General features: G+C 36.4%; 1 protein-coding gene across 2 annotated transcripts; it reads left to right on the top strand.

Moving 5' to 3' along the window:
- Positions 1-1,615: 1,615 nt before the first annotated feature.
- LOC128236268 (uncharacterized) lies at positions 1,616-14,062 on the top strand. Of its 2 annotated transcripts, XM_052951150.1 has the most exons (8): positions 1,616-1,996; positions 2,721-2,750; positions 7,391-7,625; positions 8,746-8,971; positions 9,371-9,493; positions 10,003-10,234; positions 10,511-10,646; positions 11,536-14,062. In XM_052951150.1, the coding sequence occupies exons 1-8, from the start codon at positions 1,914-1,916 to the stop codon at positions 11,992-11,994; spliced, it is 1,524 nt and encodes a 507-aa protein (XP_052807110.1). In that variant the 5' UTR covers positions 1,616-1,913; the 3' UTR covers positions 11,995-14,062. The 2 variants fall into 2 exon arrangements, with proteins under 2 accessions (XP_052807110.1, XP_052807111.1); XM_052951151.1 differs by lacking the exon at positions 2,721-2,750 and having other exon boundaries at positions 1,617-1,996.
- Positions 14,063-14,728: the final 666 nt, after the last annotated feature.

Below are 14,728 nucleotides of genomic sequence, written 5' to 3'. Positions count from 1 at the left end.
AGTAGTAGAGGATGAGAGGGATAGGAAGAATGAGAGAGGGGTAGGAAGGATGAGAGAGGGGTAGGATGAGGGATAGGAAGAATTTGAGGGGTAGTAAGGATGAGAGAGGGGTAGGATGAGAGGGGTAGGCAGGATGAGCGGAGGTGAGGATGAGAGGGGTAGGTAGGATGAGAGGTGTTGGAAGAGGGATGAAAGGGGGGAGGATGAACTGGTTAGGAAGACGGATGATAGGGATAAAAATGATGAGAGGGATAGGATGGATGAGAGTGGGGGAGGAATGAGAGAGGGGTAAGAAGGATGAAAGAGGGGTAGGATGGATGAGAGGAGTAGGATGGATGAGAGAGGGGTAGGAAGGATGGAAAAGGGGTGAGAAGGATGAGAGAGGGGTAAGAAGAATGAGAGAGTGGTAGGAAGGATGAGAGGGGTATTAAGGATATGGGAAAGGGGTGAGAATGATGAGTGAGGGGTAGGAAGGATGAGTTTTCGTAACATGCGCGACCACATACACATGTTCGATGGTGGCTCTAAGAGCCATCGGGAAAGACAGAAAAGAAGACAGATCTCGCACCATGCACGACCACACGTACGAGCGGTGGCTCTGAGAGCCGAGGTCGGAAACCAGCACTGCTAGTTCCCGTACAAATTCGTCCACGTTTTGAAACCCTGGGACATTGTTTGTCATGATGAACAATTCTGAGGTTTAAATGGCAGATTTCTACAACACTTTCCGTGGAAATGTTGTTTGCATAAATGCAAGCTGTGGCTTATAGAAAATGTACATGATATTATATAATATTTAAGAGCTTTATTCTGGAGTGGCAATTCTTCAAATTTTAGTTAAGTGCCATATTTTAGCGATTTTGTATCATTTTTCTGCCTTCCGGTTTTTGGTTTAGTCTACTTATTTTATTAATAAATATTCTATAAATAAATTTATTATAATAATAACAATGCGTTAATGTAGCGCGTTTATCCATGACACTGAAAGGTGTGAAAATATGGTCATGAATGAACAAATGTTTGCTGCAAGCTTAATCTTGTTATTTAAATGTTTAAGCTTACTTTTGAAACATGAAGAAGCCTTTGGGGTGAATTAAAATGTCACTGGTCAGTATACCCCATGTTTGAACCATTCTATTTTCCGAAAGGAGTATTTTCTTCGCGGAAGACAACTAATTCCTTATCAAGTTTATGGTTAGACAATTAAGCGTCGAATTCTCACATTGAACGTGTTTTTTTCTTTAATAATTTTTAGTATATACTTAGTTTCATAGGCTAATAATTCAAATTATTATTTGTTTTAAATGCACCCCACACACCACCGACAAGTACGCTTTGCACGTGTTTTTCATGCATTAAATGGCACTATAGGGTTTCGGTGCTATATTTCAGATAAAAAGGGTTCGGTGCTATATTTTATCCAATAAAAAAGCAAGCTGGTTTTTGCAACACATAAGTCACGTCGTCTGCACGGCAATGTCTATGATGTTATTAAGTTGATTTGATAAACATGTGAACGATTTCACATTCTTCATTAAATCCGAATAAATGATAAATACACCATAAATGTCACTAAAAGAAATAAATTCAAATTACGCGGGGGTTAGTCGGAAGAGCTCGTTGCTACAACGTCGTCAAGCACCGACTACCGGTTTAAGCCCTGGTTACTTCAATGTGCGAACTTTTGCACAAATAATTCTTGTTTGCTTTTCTATTGTGATACACAAATATTACGGGTGTTATTGTCGGAACGGTAGTGGAAACACACGACGAGTCAAAGGATTCCAAAATAAATCAATCTCGGAGAAAATTATAGTGTAATTAAAAACAGACGGAATAGTACAATGCTTTAATATATCGCTACTGTTTTAAAATAATATTGAATAGTGAGAGGGCTTAAAGTGACATCAAAAATGGCAACACCAAGTAGGGAGGCAGCTATTTTAGCTGAAAAGTTCCCAGACAATATCTCAATTAGTGATCTCTGCGATTGTGGGTACGTATTTTATTGTTTTATCACATAATGAAATACAACTTTTGTAAGTTCATGTAAGTAAAATGTATTTTACATTGTTAATATTGTTTCTTGATTGTTTTACACCCTCAGAGTATGAATATAAACAAATGTATTAAGTTTTACCAAATATTTGTCAACGATGGCCTCATATCATATGACAGTTTATATATTTTGAGGATTTTATCATTCGTCTTCAAACAAGTTTTGCTACCAGTTAAGCTCCGTAAGTGCTTAAGATTAGGGTATTGATAACTTCATGGCATATCTATACAATGTCTAATAATTTGTGGTTATTAAATAATCAATGAATGGTCGACAGTTGTATATTTAAAGATACTTAAATTTTGTATACTTGAAACTTAATACTGCACATTGCACACTGTGTATGATCAGAGACCTTTAAACATATTAATATTGTCCTTAACGAAGTTTAATGAAAATACTTTAATAAATTCAGGTATAGTCTTTAGTTTTCAACGATTTCAAAATTAAAAATGCTTTAATTTATGAAATGTTCCCAATAAAGTTCAAATAGATTATTCATTTATATAATTTCAAGTTTGAAATTTTAAGCATATTTTGTTCAATATCAAAAAAGAAAGACAAATATATTCAAGAATAGTTTGTCTTATCCAACAAAGATCGCAGGGCCTTTGATCTCGGAGTTTGTTTTTTGTTTCATGCTTATTTGTTTCACGTACAGAAATCCACGATGTTTCGCGCAGCAGGGACGGTGAGAAATATCTTCCGAATTCCCCCTATCTGTCCTAGTTGTCATGTTATTGTATATTCTACGTATGTTTTTACATGTATAAACCTTTGCATGGTGTCTGAAAGGCACACAACATTAGTTGATGAAAAAAATGTTTAATTTTAATGCATTATCATGCTAAACTCATTTTACTTTAATGAATTAAAATAATGTTTTTTTTTGTTGTTTTTGTTTGTGTACAGATAAAAATGTTAGCCTTTATTAATGTTTTGTTTTATTGTTTTAATTAATAGCTACGTGACCACCGAATCCCCAGTTAAAATAGCGCCAAAATATCGCTAATATATTTTTTACCTGTATCTAAATCATATGCATTTTTTATTCTGGTCATTAAATTCAAATGAGTTACACCATGTCATGATAATGCATTAAAATAGAAAATTAAAATTTGCATCAAACTATAATGTGTGCCTTAAAGTATATTTATTAAAGGTATTTAGGAACGTTTCTGTACATGTTATAACGTTTGTGTATTTGAAAATAACATTCAAGATTCTTTTTTTTTATTAACCTCAACGTGTATTTCAATTCTCATAAACTTTTACCTATGAACGTTGTTAACCTATCGATTGTTCAGAACTTATTTTAAGTTAACAACGTGATAAACGAAATCGTTGTTAACTTTTAAGCTTGAGCTATTTAATGATGTGTAAACATGTTTAAATATTAAGAGATACAGCTGAAACAGTTGTCTCAAATTTTGTTAGAAATACAGCATTCAGACGTGTATCCATTACACTTTCAAAGCAGTAACGATTTGAAAGTTAACAACGATGACGTTAACAACATTGTTAACTTTAGTTCTGAGCAATCGGCCAATTGTCTCTTAAAGCTGTACTCTAACAGATTGACAGTTTCGCCTTTTCCCCTATTTTTTGTCTCAGAATAAGCTGATTTTGGCATCAATGCCTTGAATTCTGTCATACAAGATAACTCACAATAGAACAGATCTTAATTGTTTGAAAAAAAAATGCTGAAAAACACATTTTTCATAAAGCGTTAGTAACGCTTTAAGCCATAAAACATCAATATTCGAACGTAAATATAAACAATTGCGATCTGGTATTTTGTCAGCAGTCTTGTATCACTGGTTTCCGGACATTTGCACGAAAGTTAGCAAATTCCACAACAACAAAAAGATATAAAAAAGTTGTCGAAACGGCCAATCTGTGAGAGTGCAGCTTTAACAACTTTTGTATGTTTTCAAGTATAAACTCATTAATGGTTCATTTTGTCTCTAACTCGTATTTTTGACATGATTGATGCAGAACAGACGTCTGTGAACTGTAAAGTACTAACTCATTGTTTTGTGTAAACAAACTTGATTCCTAAAATTTATGGTCTGGCCTGCTGAAATTTAACCATATTTCTAATATTTGACTGTCTCTTCACTAACAATTAAATCCATAACTTCTGTTTGTTCTTGTCGACTTCCATTAGCAAATGACTTGTTAAACGTACATTTTACCGAACCATTTTATTTCAAATTTCAATATCTCCTAACAAAACATATTACAGAAAACATTGAATTATCGATATTCAAAAACTGTTATCTGTCTTTTTGCACAATTGTTTATTTTATTGAACAATTGAACAATGCAAAGCTTAAAGCTTATCATAATGGCATTTCGCACTTTTTGAAATTCAAGATAATCTGATACGAAATCTCGGGCGCGATATATGGTTTAAGGGATAAAGCCAAAAAAAAGCACTCATCAATCTTGTGTTTAATGGCCATAGATATTTTAATAAAACCGGCATTGCGATCCCTGGAGATATGATTACGAACAGTATCAAGTCTGAGTTCAGACTAATACTCAGAAAAGCACTTTGATTAAAATTACAAATAAAATCTTATTTCTGTATTTCAGTTTCACAGTTAAATACAGTCGAACCCCGTTGGCTCGAACTCGCTTGGCTCGAAATCCTTTTTGGCTCGAATTGAATGTAAAGGACCAATTTCATTATACTGAATGAAAGCAATACCGCTTGGCTCGAATTTACCGAGGCTCGAGGTATTTTCGCCCGTCCCTGTGAGTTCGAGCCAACAGCGTTCGACTGTAATAATAAATGTCAGCAAATGTCATCATCAATTCTCAGCTAGAAGGAAAGTTACAATGAAATGAAGGTTTGCTGTTTAGAGTCTTAGTCTAAACTCAGACTTGAGACTGTTCGTAATCGTGACCCCTGGTTACTTTCTATGGAAGCGCATATCGTATATACTGATTATGTGGTCATAAAATATTGTCGACGTGTTTGTCTGAGTTCAAACTAATACCCAGAAAAGCGTTTTGATTAGAATTACAAAGAATCATCTTGATTTCAGTGTCAGTTTTAAATACAATGTAGTAATAAAAGTCAGCAAATGTCAGCTTCAAAACTTAAGAAGGAAAGTTACAATGAAATGAAGGTTTGCTGTTTAGAGTCTTAGTCTAAACTCAGACTTGAGACTGTTCGTAATCATGACATTGATTACTTTCTATGGAAGCGTATATCGTATATACTGATTATGTGGTCATGAAGTATTGTCGACTTGTTTCATGTCGACATAATGAGTTATTACACCATGTGTAGTTATTATGAAGAGTTCCTAACTCATTTACTGGACATGTCGACATAACTTTGGCAATATGTACTGTTATACCTAATGTCGACATAAAACGAATCGACAACACCACATGGTCACATGATCAATACAAACGATATACGCTTCCATAGTTTTTAATTGTTCAACAAATATGGATAATACAGTTAACTACATGTATGTATCAAAGTACAGATAGCAACATAGCAGTGTAAATGTAAACTTTTCGTATACACACATAACACCAATAGAAATACCAATCTTTTTAGTTACTCCGGAGCCTCCTCGGACATTCCTCAAATGATAACATTTTATCGGATGTTTTGTTACGGGGGTTTCAGTACACTTTCAGATCACCAAAGTTTCATGCAGTGTTTTTGATAGAGTGTAGACATGTTTGAATCATTAGTTATATGTAAACAAAAATATTATCAACACAAAACAAAGCCAGTATTAACAGCAGAAACCCAGAAAACATTGTAGACTAGATTGGGTAGGATGATCGTATACAATTACTATAGATATACAAATAACTAATCATGTTGATTGTACATTCCTAAGTATATATTTTTGTTTGTATATGCTATAGGTATATAAATACCTGAATGCATTATTGAAATAAATGGTATAACATGGTATCTACCAGCGATGTATGGGTATTTCGCGTGTCTAATATAAACTTCATTAGCTTAACCTTCGTACAATATTTTGACTTTTTGACTATCAATTTTCATGTTGAATGTGGTCATATTTCACTCTTTGACTTATTTTCATGAATAAAGTCGTTTAGAAGTCACGCGAATATAATAAACCATTCATAACGTGTAAATATTATTTATGATTTATAAACAAATTATATCAAAGGCAGTGCGGATGATTGAATTGGATATTTCAATATGATTATTATATAGGAGGTAAACCTGATCAATACCTATCATTTAATGAATAATCATTTTACAAAGGACAGGCGACGAAATTGATCGTCGAATCGTGAACACGTTATTTACATTTTGTATTCAATAATTAAAAATACAAAAAAAGAATCCATTGAAAACCTACTGCCGCATGTTTGCATTCGCAAATGTTTCTTTCCCAACCTATTCACAAATGTTTGATTTTTCTGCTAATTTTATTTGCGTGATAGGGCGTTTTGAAAGAAGTTTTAATTACCATTACCATGTTAAACCAGTAATGGAATGTGCTTGTACAATGATTAATCACTAGGTTCAATAATTTCCTAATATTCAGTTAAATATTTGTTAAAGAAAATACATCTTCTCTTTCCAACCATTAAAAATCATTCATTGACTGGCTCAAGTAAAAAAAACATGCACGTGCAGCTCGAACGTCTACTTCGAACTTGTCTTGTCATCGAATTTTCAAACTCAATCATTTTTTTTTTAAATAAAAAATATTATAATTCCAGACTAAAAATTCTTATACCAAAAATATTGAAAAAATATTTTTTTTTTATAAATATGCATTTTGTACTGACATGCATATTTATAAAACATATGTTTAAAAAAAAGGTCACATTTTTGGTTTTATAATCTTTAGTTTGGAATTATAAGAATTTTTTTTATTTAAAAAAAAAATTGATTGAGTTTAAAAACGTTTTTCTCATATAAATCGATTGACCACAACTTGTTGGTCATAAATAAGGAAACCTTACTTGGCGTCTGTCGCTAAAAGTGCTTTAATTTTCAATTAAAATCCCTGGCGCGCAAACATTACAAAAGATCAAAGTATGGAGCCGCATGAAGGTCTATAATTGGATTATTCACTGCCATTATTGAATTAGATAAGGGCATACAGAAAACAGTATCACCTGAATAGGAAAAGATTACGACACCGTGCATGTGCAATTCCACTATTGAATAATGAAATTATTGCATGCAGGCTTTTCCAATCTGACACGCTACGAAATAATATATTGACCTTCTGACATGCGCTTTTCCTATTTAATTATACAAACAAAGAAATCACTACAAAAACAGCTTTCTCCCATTTTCTTCAGACGCCACAAAAGGCGGAAGGAGCAGATGCCAAAACCTCGGCGTCTTCGGTCCTACCCCGACGTATCCGACTACCGGGACACGTTTAAACACGCCAAAGACGTCCGGCCCCGATCCAGCAAGCGCCCGCCCCCCTCTCCGCGCAACCCCAACCCCCCGGCTATGACCTTCTCCACCAATCAAAGAGATGACTTTAAGGCCCCCAAAGAAGTTGGACGTCCACCAGACTTTGCACCGGTATATATATTTCACAACTTAGTTTAGGTCATACTTATTTATTTTACAACAAGTGTACAACAAGTTATTACAATATTATATCAATCACTCTCGTTGGGACAATGTTATGCACCAGACAATTGTAACCACGCCCCCCCCCCCCCAGGTCCGGGGGTATACCGGGGATATCCGGGAAATGGGCCGTGTTTTTACCTTTTAGGTGGCCCCGCAGTGCCGGGTGAATGTGGTGGTTTTGTCTTCGCGCAAAATATAGCGGGGATCGAATTTGCCTTACCTAGGCTCCCTGGGGCGCGGGGGCATTTGGCGGGGATTTGACCATCAGTTCTTTCCCGCAGGGCAGAGATTTTTCCCGGGGTTGGCTGGACCGAAAGTCAAAGTCCCCACTATTCCCCGGACCTGGGGGGGGGGGCGTGGTTACAATTGACTGGTGCATAACGCGAGAGTGTGGTCTTGTCCTGTGGGTGGATCCGGAGTACCCGGAGGAAAAACACATATCCCGCTCGGTGACCACAAACCAAACTCACTCACAGTCCAGGCCGGGAATCGAACCCGGGACACCTTGGTGAGAAGCGAGCGCGCTAACCACTGCGTTAACCGGACAACTTCCAACTTGACATTTTTCCCACTTGAGAATGTACTCATATTTGAATGTAAATGTGTTTGTATCTTAATAACCATTCATTTCGATTCGATGTAGGCAACATACATTTATCAGGTTGATTAAAGGCATTACTAATACAGTAAAACTGCGGTCGTTCTAACAGGTGGTCGTAGTTTTACTGTACAGCTTATTTCTCGGATGAATTGTGAAACTTATGACACATATTTATCACATTTTTCGTGAATTAGTGATCGGTGATCGTCTGCTATCTAATGCATGGGATTGAATATATACTTTGATACTAATCTGTAAATTGCAACGCAGGAATTTTTTTTAAACCAATCAAACATGCTTTAAGCTATTTTACAATATTGATAAGACAATATTGTTGTCTAATTATGAGAGAATTGATACTTGATAAAAAAACTGTATCATTTTAAAACCGAAGATAATTCTGTAATTGAACTCTTAAAGGCATGTCATGTTATTCATTATATCTGGAAATGTCTGTGGTTTCAGAAAGAGCTCTACGAAGCGCCATCCGTGCCAGTTGAGAAAGATACGTATTATACACAGGAGTTCACTGCCAAACACGCGCTCCCGGAAATAAGACGGTACGAGGCGCCGCGGGAGAACTTCCGGCGAACAAGCGCGAGGTTTGACGGACGGACGACCTACAAGGACCACCACAAGAGATGGGTAGGGCAGAAACAAGTGGCGTTCGGCGAACTGCCTAGCTTCGTCGGTACGTTGGCAAGGCGATTTAATTCTTTTGATGTCGTATCATATATTTTCGAGGCGCTCATTCAATTATAAATGTTCTTCATTTAGCTTTTTTGTACGATAAATGTATATCTGTTTGTTTTCAAATTCGCCTTAAATGGTGGAATCCTAAAGTCACATTGACACCTTATCTGCTTTGACAGTTGTGTTATCTATTACAATTTTTTTCAGTGTAAATAAAGACTTATAAAAATCAAGCATTCTGCTGTAAAAATGTTTTACTCCAACGCCAAAAAAGTAAATGTTGAGTGTGTTGTAGATTGGAGTTCATGCTATCCTTTTCATTTAAGGATAACTGATTCGAATTACAATATTCTGACACCAACAATATTAAGTTCTTCTGTTTGTTTTTGTTCCCTAGGCTCTATTCTGTTCCCGTCGAAAGACAACACTGGTCAAAGCATCACCCAGCAGTCGTTTACCGGGGAGTTCGCGAAACGTCCCGACGCCATCCGCCTTGCCGAGTCCCACATACAGATGGAAGGTAGGAGTTATTGAGATCTGAAATATCGACGGCGATATGGCCTTGTTTTAAATGATATATGTGTTCGCTTTGCAACCAAAATGTCGTCGACTCCTGCCCTAGCAAGCCGCGGGCACTTTCTCCTTTAAAAAACAAGATCTGGTCCGCATTCTAGCTGTATTTATCACAGAGATAAACCGTTGCCTTCAAGACTTTAGAAAACTAATAATTAATACTACCAGAAGGCGAAACTGCGAAAATTTCCTCGTTGGCTCGAACTGGATGTAAAGGACCGATTTTTTCTACTGATCGGAAGGAAAGCATTCCCGCTTGGTTCGATTCTCTGAGGCTTTAGGTATTTTGCCGGTCCCTGGGAGATCGAGCAAACGGGTTTCGAACTGTAGTTATTACTAGAAATAACTCGAGGAGACTCGAGACAAACCGAAAATCTCTACCAGATGGCCATAAGCATGCAACATCAATGTTATCCAATGCGTGTTACTTAATCAAACACTTCTATGTTCTGACAGGCAACCACATGATGACGACGACCAACATGGACACTTACAAAGACGTCAAGGGCGACCACCGTCCATCCCAGATCGTCCGACAATCCGACCTTGGGCGCCACAAGCCGCGCGGGAAGTTCGCAGCCGAGACTCAGGCCATGCATGACTTTCCGGGCTACCACGGCGGCCAGCCCAAGCCGCCCATGCCCGCCAGACCCGCACCAGACACGCTGGACCTCAAGTTTGATAACAGGTACATGATGTCAAGGGGCCCGTTGTTTGCTTCATGTAACGAATTGTATACGCTTGAGTGAGTAACCATTGGTTACATATGTCTTTAAATTTCGTGTAGTACCACTGGCAGCAATTATTTACAACAATGTATTTGTAAATTTCATTTTGTGGGTCAAATACTATGAGTGCGTTTAATATTACAATTCGGACTTTACCACGAGCCGGTTCTTGCGTTTCTCTGAAAACTTCTATATCGTGATGTTTGTCATTTATTTCTTTTATCTCGCTGCCGCAGCCGGAGTTTCGAGACGGAGCAGCGGAAGATCTACCGTGGCCATGACGTGCTGAAGAACCCGAAGCCGCTGGCGTGTAAACTGGAGGACAGCTATGAGCCTCCGGGCACCGACCTTGACACTGAGACAAGCAACAAGGTGAGTGTCATTCGCAACATCTCGGCAATCATCAGGGACCGATTGCTCGAAACTTCTTAAACTTAACAGGCTTAAGTAGCTTATTTCAATTAGCTCAAATACATACTTAAATTTGATTTTGATAGATGAAAAAATAGTTTATTGTGATTATCATAAAGATAATTCCTATTTAAAGTCTATAACATATTAAAGAAGTCAATATAAAGCATACATGTATTATAGAAAAACAAAAATAGTGTGCTTAGCTTAGTTCTGTTTTAAGAGACTTAAGAAGTTTCGAGAAATTGGGGCCAGGGGTCGATTTCTCGAAACTATTTAAGTCTGTTATAACACGATTCGGCTTAACTTACTAGTTTTGTTCTTCTATAACTTGTGTAATATTACTGTTTTATGTTCAATTTTCAAAGACATTTTTTTGTAGTTTTCTGTCCAATAATAATGATACAATGATTTTTATTAAATGACAAGTTTTATTAAAGAGGTTTGCTTATCAAAATTAGCTATTTAAGCCTGTTAAACTTAAGAAGTTTCGAGAAATCGGGGCCAGGTTGTGTCCGTATGGTCTGTTTTCTTAATAGGACAAGCAAGCGTTGTTTTGGTTGAGGTATATAGAATATATGGTGTAACGAGGACCGGCATTAAAACGCGTGTTGTTTATACAGCATCGTTTAATTTCAGACATCTGAACTAGTCTTAAAAAAAAAGACCTTAAAAAACGGGATTCTTCGGCTTTGCCATATTTTTTTTCTTATATCCGTCCACGTACAATTATTGGAAAAATATATCTGAACTAAATTATATGCTCGGTGACCAGAACATGATTGATTATAATTTAAGCGTTTGGCTCCACAGTATATTCAATATACTTTATATTTTGTCTTATTTTCAGCGAGATTACAGGCCCATAGATCTATCGCGGGCCTATATTGCACGTGCAGTGGTACCAACGCAGAAGGTCCAGAAATCTGACGCCAAGTTTGACGACCACACAACGTCCAAAGATTTCTTAAAGAACTGGGGCCCCACCACACGTGTAAGATACGGCGATTTCCACGAGAACCGACCCTACCTGCCACCCACTCAGAAGTTTGACGGCGAGAGCGTCGCGCATACGTCATTCACACCTAAAAAGTACGAGCCGACCAGGGACTACAAACCGGAAGATAAACCAGTTAACCGCGAGGGTGATTTTGACTTTAACACCGTCTCTCACATGACCTATCAAAAACCGGAAGTGAAGCCATGCCGCGCGGCGATGTATTTGATGCAGCAGGAACTTAAAAGACAGCGCGCAAGTCAACAAAGGGGAGCCGGGACCCCGACGGGCCTCGTCATCTCCGCGAATTAAACACTTAACCATATATTGGCAAATCTCATAAATAAGGAGAGGCGATGGTCAGGGGGGAAGGCGTTTCATCAAGATTTCTAGGAGCGAGGTCGTACACATTAAAGAGAGAGGATTATCATAAATGCTCTATGCTGAACATCGAAATCGCTCCTAAGAGTTTTGATAAAACATTATAAAATAATAATTGCCTAAATATCGAGATAACAAGAATAACAATCAGTTATCAGTCAGTCGATGATTAAATTGACTTCATGAATAAAATTGAAATACGTATATTTGAATAGTTATGAACGGTATACAAACATTCATTTATTTATAAATACATGGGTGTGGTTTCCATGGAACCATAGGAGCGGTTTTGCGTCTAAGAATATTTTCAGAAGTGCATGAAACTCATGTACATGTTCGAAGTACTATTGAAAATAGATAATAATCGGTCCTAGAACTTTTATAGAAAGAACCCCTGGTATATACATTTAACACAAGATTTCACAAACATGGGACCGATTGTTCAGAACTTCGTTATTGTTAACAACGTTGTGAACAGCTTCGTTGTTAACTTTAAAAGGTGAAATATTGTATTTCATGATCATTTGAAGTTAACAAAAACTACGTTAACAAAGTTGTTGATTTTAACAAAAATCTGAAAACTCGGCCCAATGTTAGCATATAACAGCACATGTGCAAAACGTTTGTATAGATGGAAATGCTGCTGTATAGTTTCAAATGTTGAGTTGTTGATTTTGATTGCAAGTATTTTTGAAGGCTGTTTCATTTTGAGTTGATCTTATTTTCATTGCTCTGATCTTGTTTTTTTATTATATTTATATATGTATTCTATTAATGTAACTGTGATTGGCATCGCCTGTGATAAAAACACATAGGCGGCAGTAACGATCGGGGAATGGTGAAAATATTATCATATACAAACACTATAATCGTCTTCCCTGACCGAAACTGTCGCCTATGGTAATACATGTTTAGAGATTAAAAAGGGTTGCACAGTAGATGCAGGGTAACACACAAAGAAAACAGAAATGAAAATCCGGGTATTAATTCACCATACAGTATTGCTAAAGAAACTAGATTGTTCTGATTATTAATATCTTTTGCAAGTTTCTTTGAGATTTCGTGTAATTTGCCAGTTTCTATGGATGTTGATATATTTTGCAATGCGTAGTGGTGTCTATAGATTTGTGTGTTGTTTCTAGTTAAATAGTTTAGAATTGTGTCTTCATCTCTTTTTATATAAATATTTCATGTATAAATCCGAAATAAGAGAAATAACAACAATATGTACTTTGGTATGATTTATATGATTATATTTATACAAAAGTCTCCAGCCCTTAAATCGTCTAAGTTTACTTTTTGTTTCAATGTAGGAGAGAAAAAGTAATATATAACACCAAAACTCACGATTTTAACTAGAAATTGTTACAATTTTCGTCGGGAAGTACACCTAAAGTTCTTCCCAACTTTTTAATCCAAATAAATTTCGATTTTGAGGGTTTGGCGCAAGTCAGAAAATTACGCCCAAATCCTGATACATCTACGTACTGACTAAAATAGTACTGATAAGCCAAGTTACACTTAAATCCTTGTATTATACAATATTCTATGTAAAGATTGTGATTGGTCAAATTGGTTTGAAATATATTTCAAAAATTTGAAAATCTTGCTGCGGTGCTGATTGGACGAGAAACACAGAAAGGGGCGGAGTTAACTAAATGTTATTCAAACGTGTTTGAGATGCTCATTGGATGAAAAGCACAGAAGGGGCGGAGTGTGCTATATTTAAAGTGTGTAGTTGTTCGAATGTGTTTGTATGTAACTGTAATTTATACATGTTCATTGTTGTATTGTCTCATTTAGTTGGCAGATAACCTTACACACATTTAACAACCTAATGTCTAATTATTGCATTCAACATACATGTATTGACTTTCCGAAAAAGCATTGCATTTTACTATAATTTTATATATTTATTGTTATAGCAAACTATTTTACATGTAAATGTACTGTTATTGTATTGGAACCAAATGAGTTTGAAATAAATCTAACAAATGTGTATGGTTGACCCATATCTTGCTGCGGCAATCCACTTCGCCTAGCCCCAATCGGAACACCTTGGCCACTTTTCATCGAAATCGGAACACCTCGGCCTAATTCAATCGAAAACAAACTCGGATGTATATGGACGGTTTATAATATCAGAATTCTTTACATTTAGCAACGCTGCAAGTAGATCGCGTCGTAATTTCGAGTTAGTAGTTCAACTTGTCATTAATCTAATGACTATACTCTTGGAGATCTCAATTAATTATGCAATAATACACTTCAATGGCAATCAATATAGACTTAGTAACGCACAATACGCGTTCAAACACTGTAATTGATGAATTTCTAATATTTAAAATTTTACGAACTACTTCTACTGATGTACCGGCATACATCCGAGGTTGCTTTCGATGGAAAATGACCGAGGTGTTCCGAATCCGAGATAAAATGTTTGACACCCAAAATCAAAATACCCTGGTTTCGTTGCATTTTATTAAGTCTGCTGCATTACTATATCATGTACATACCAACTGACATGTCATCACGTGACGAGATCTCGCGATAGTTCTTTCTCTTTGGCGATAATGTAGCGGCCGCTACAATTCAAAAACTCTTAACAATATCTAAATTAATCGAAGTATTTTGACAAGCATTCAGCGATGCCGGGACGCGGAAG

The sequence above is a fragment of the Mya arenaria genome, chromosome 5 (genome assembly GCF_026914265.1).
Source record: "Mya arenaria isolate MELC-2E11 chromosome 5, ASM2691426v1".
Classification (NCBI taxonomy): Eukaryota; Metazoa; Mollusca; class Bivalvia; order Myida; family Myidae; genus Mya; species Mya arenaria.
This window is presented reverse-complemented; position numbering and strand designations above follow the sequence as displayed.

What these genes read in the sequence shown, in the direction of transcription:
- LOC128236268 (XM_052951150.1), top strand. Translation starts at nt 1,914, where the DNA reads ATGGCAACACCAAGTAGGGAGGCAGCTATTTTAGCTGAAAAGTTCCCA. An exon ending in CGAACTGCCTAGCTTCGTCG is followed by an intron (nt 8,972 to 9,370) that starts GTACGTTGGCAA and finishes TTTGTTCCCTAG; the next exon opens with GCTCTATTCTGTTCCCGTCG. An exon ending in GACCTCAAGTTTGATAACAG is followed by an intron (nt 10,235 to 10,510) that starts GTACATGATGTC and finishes TCGCTGCCGCAG; the next exon opens with CCGGAGTTTCGAGACGGAGC.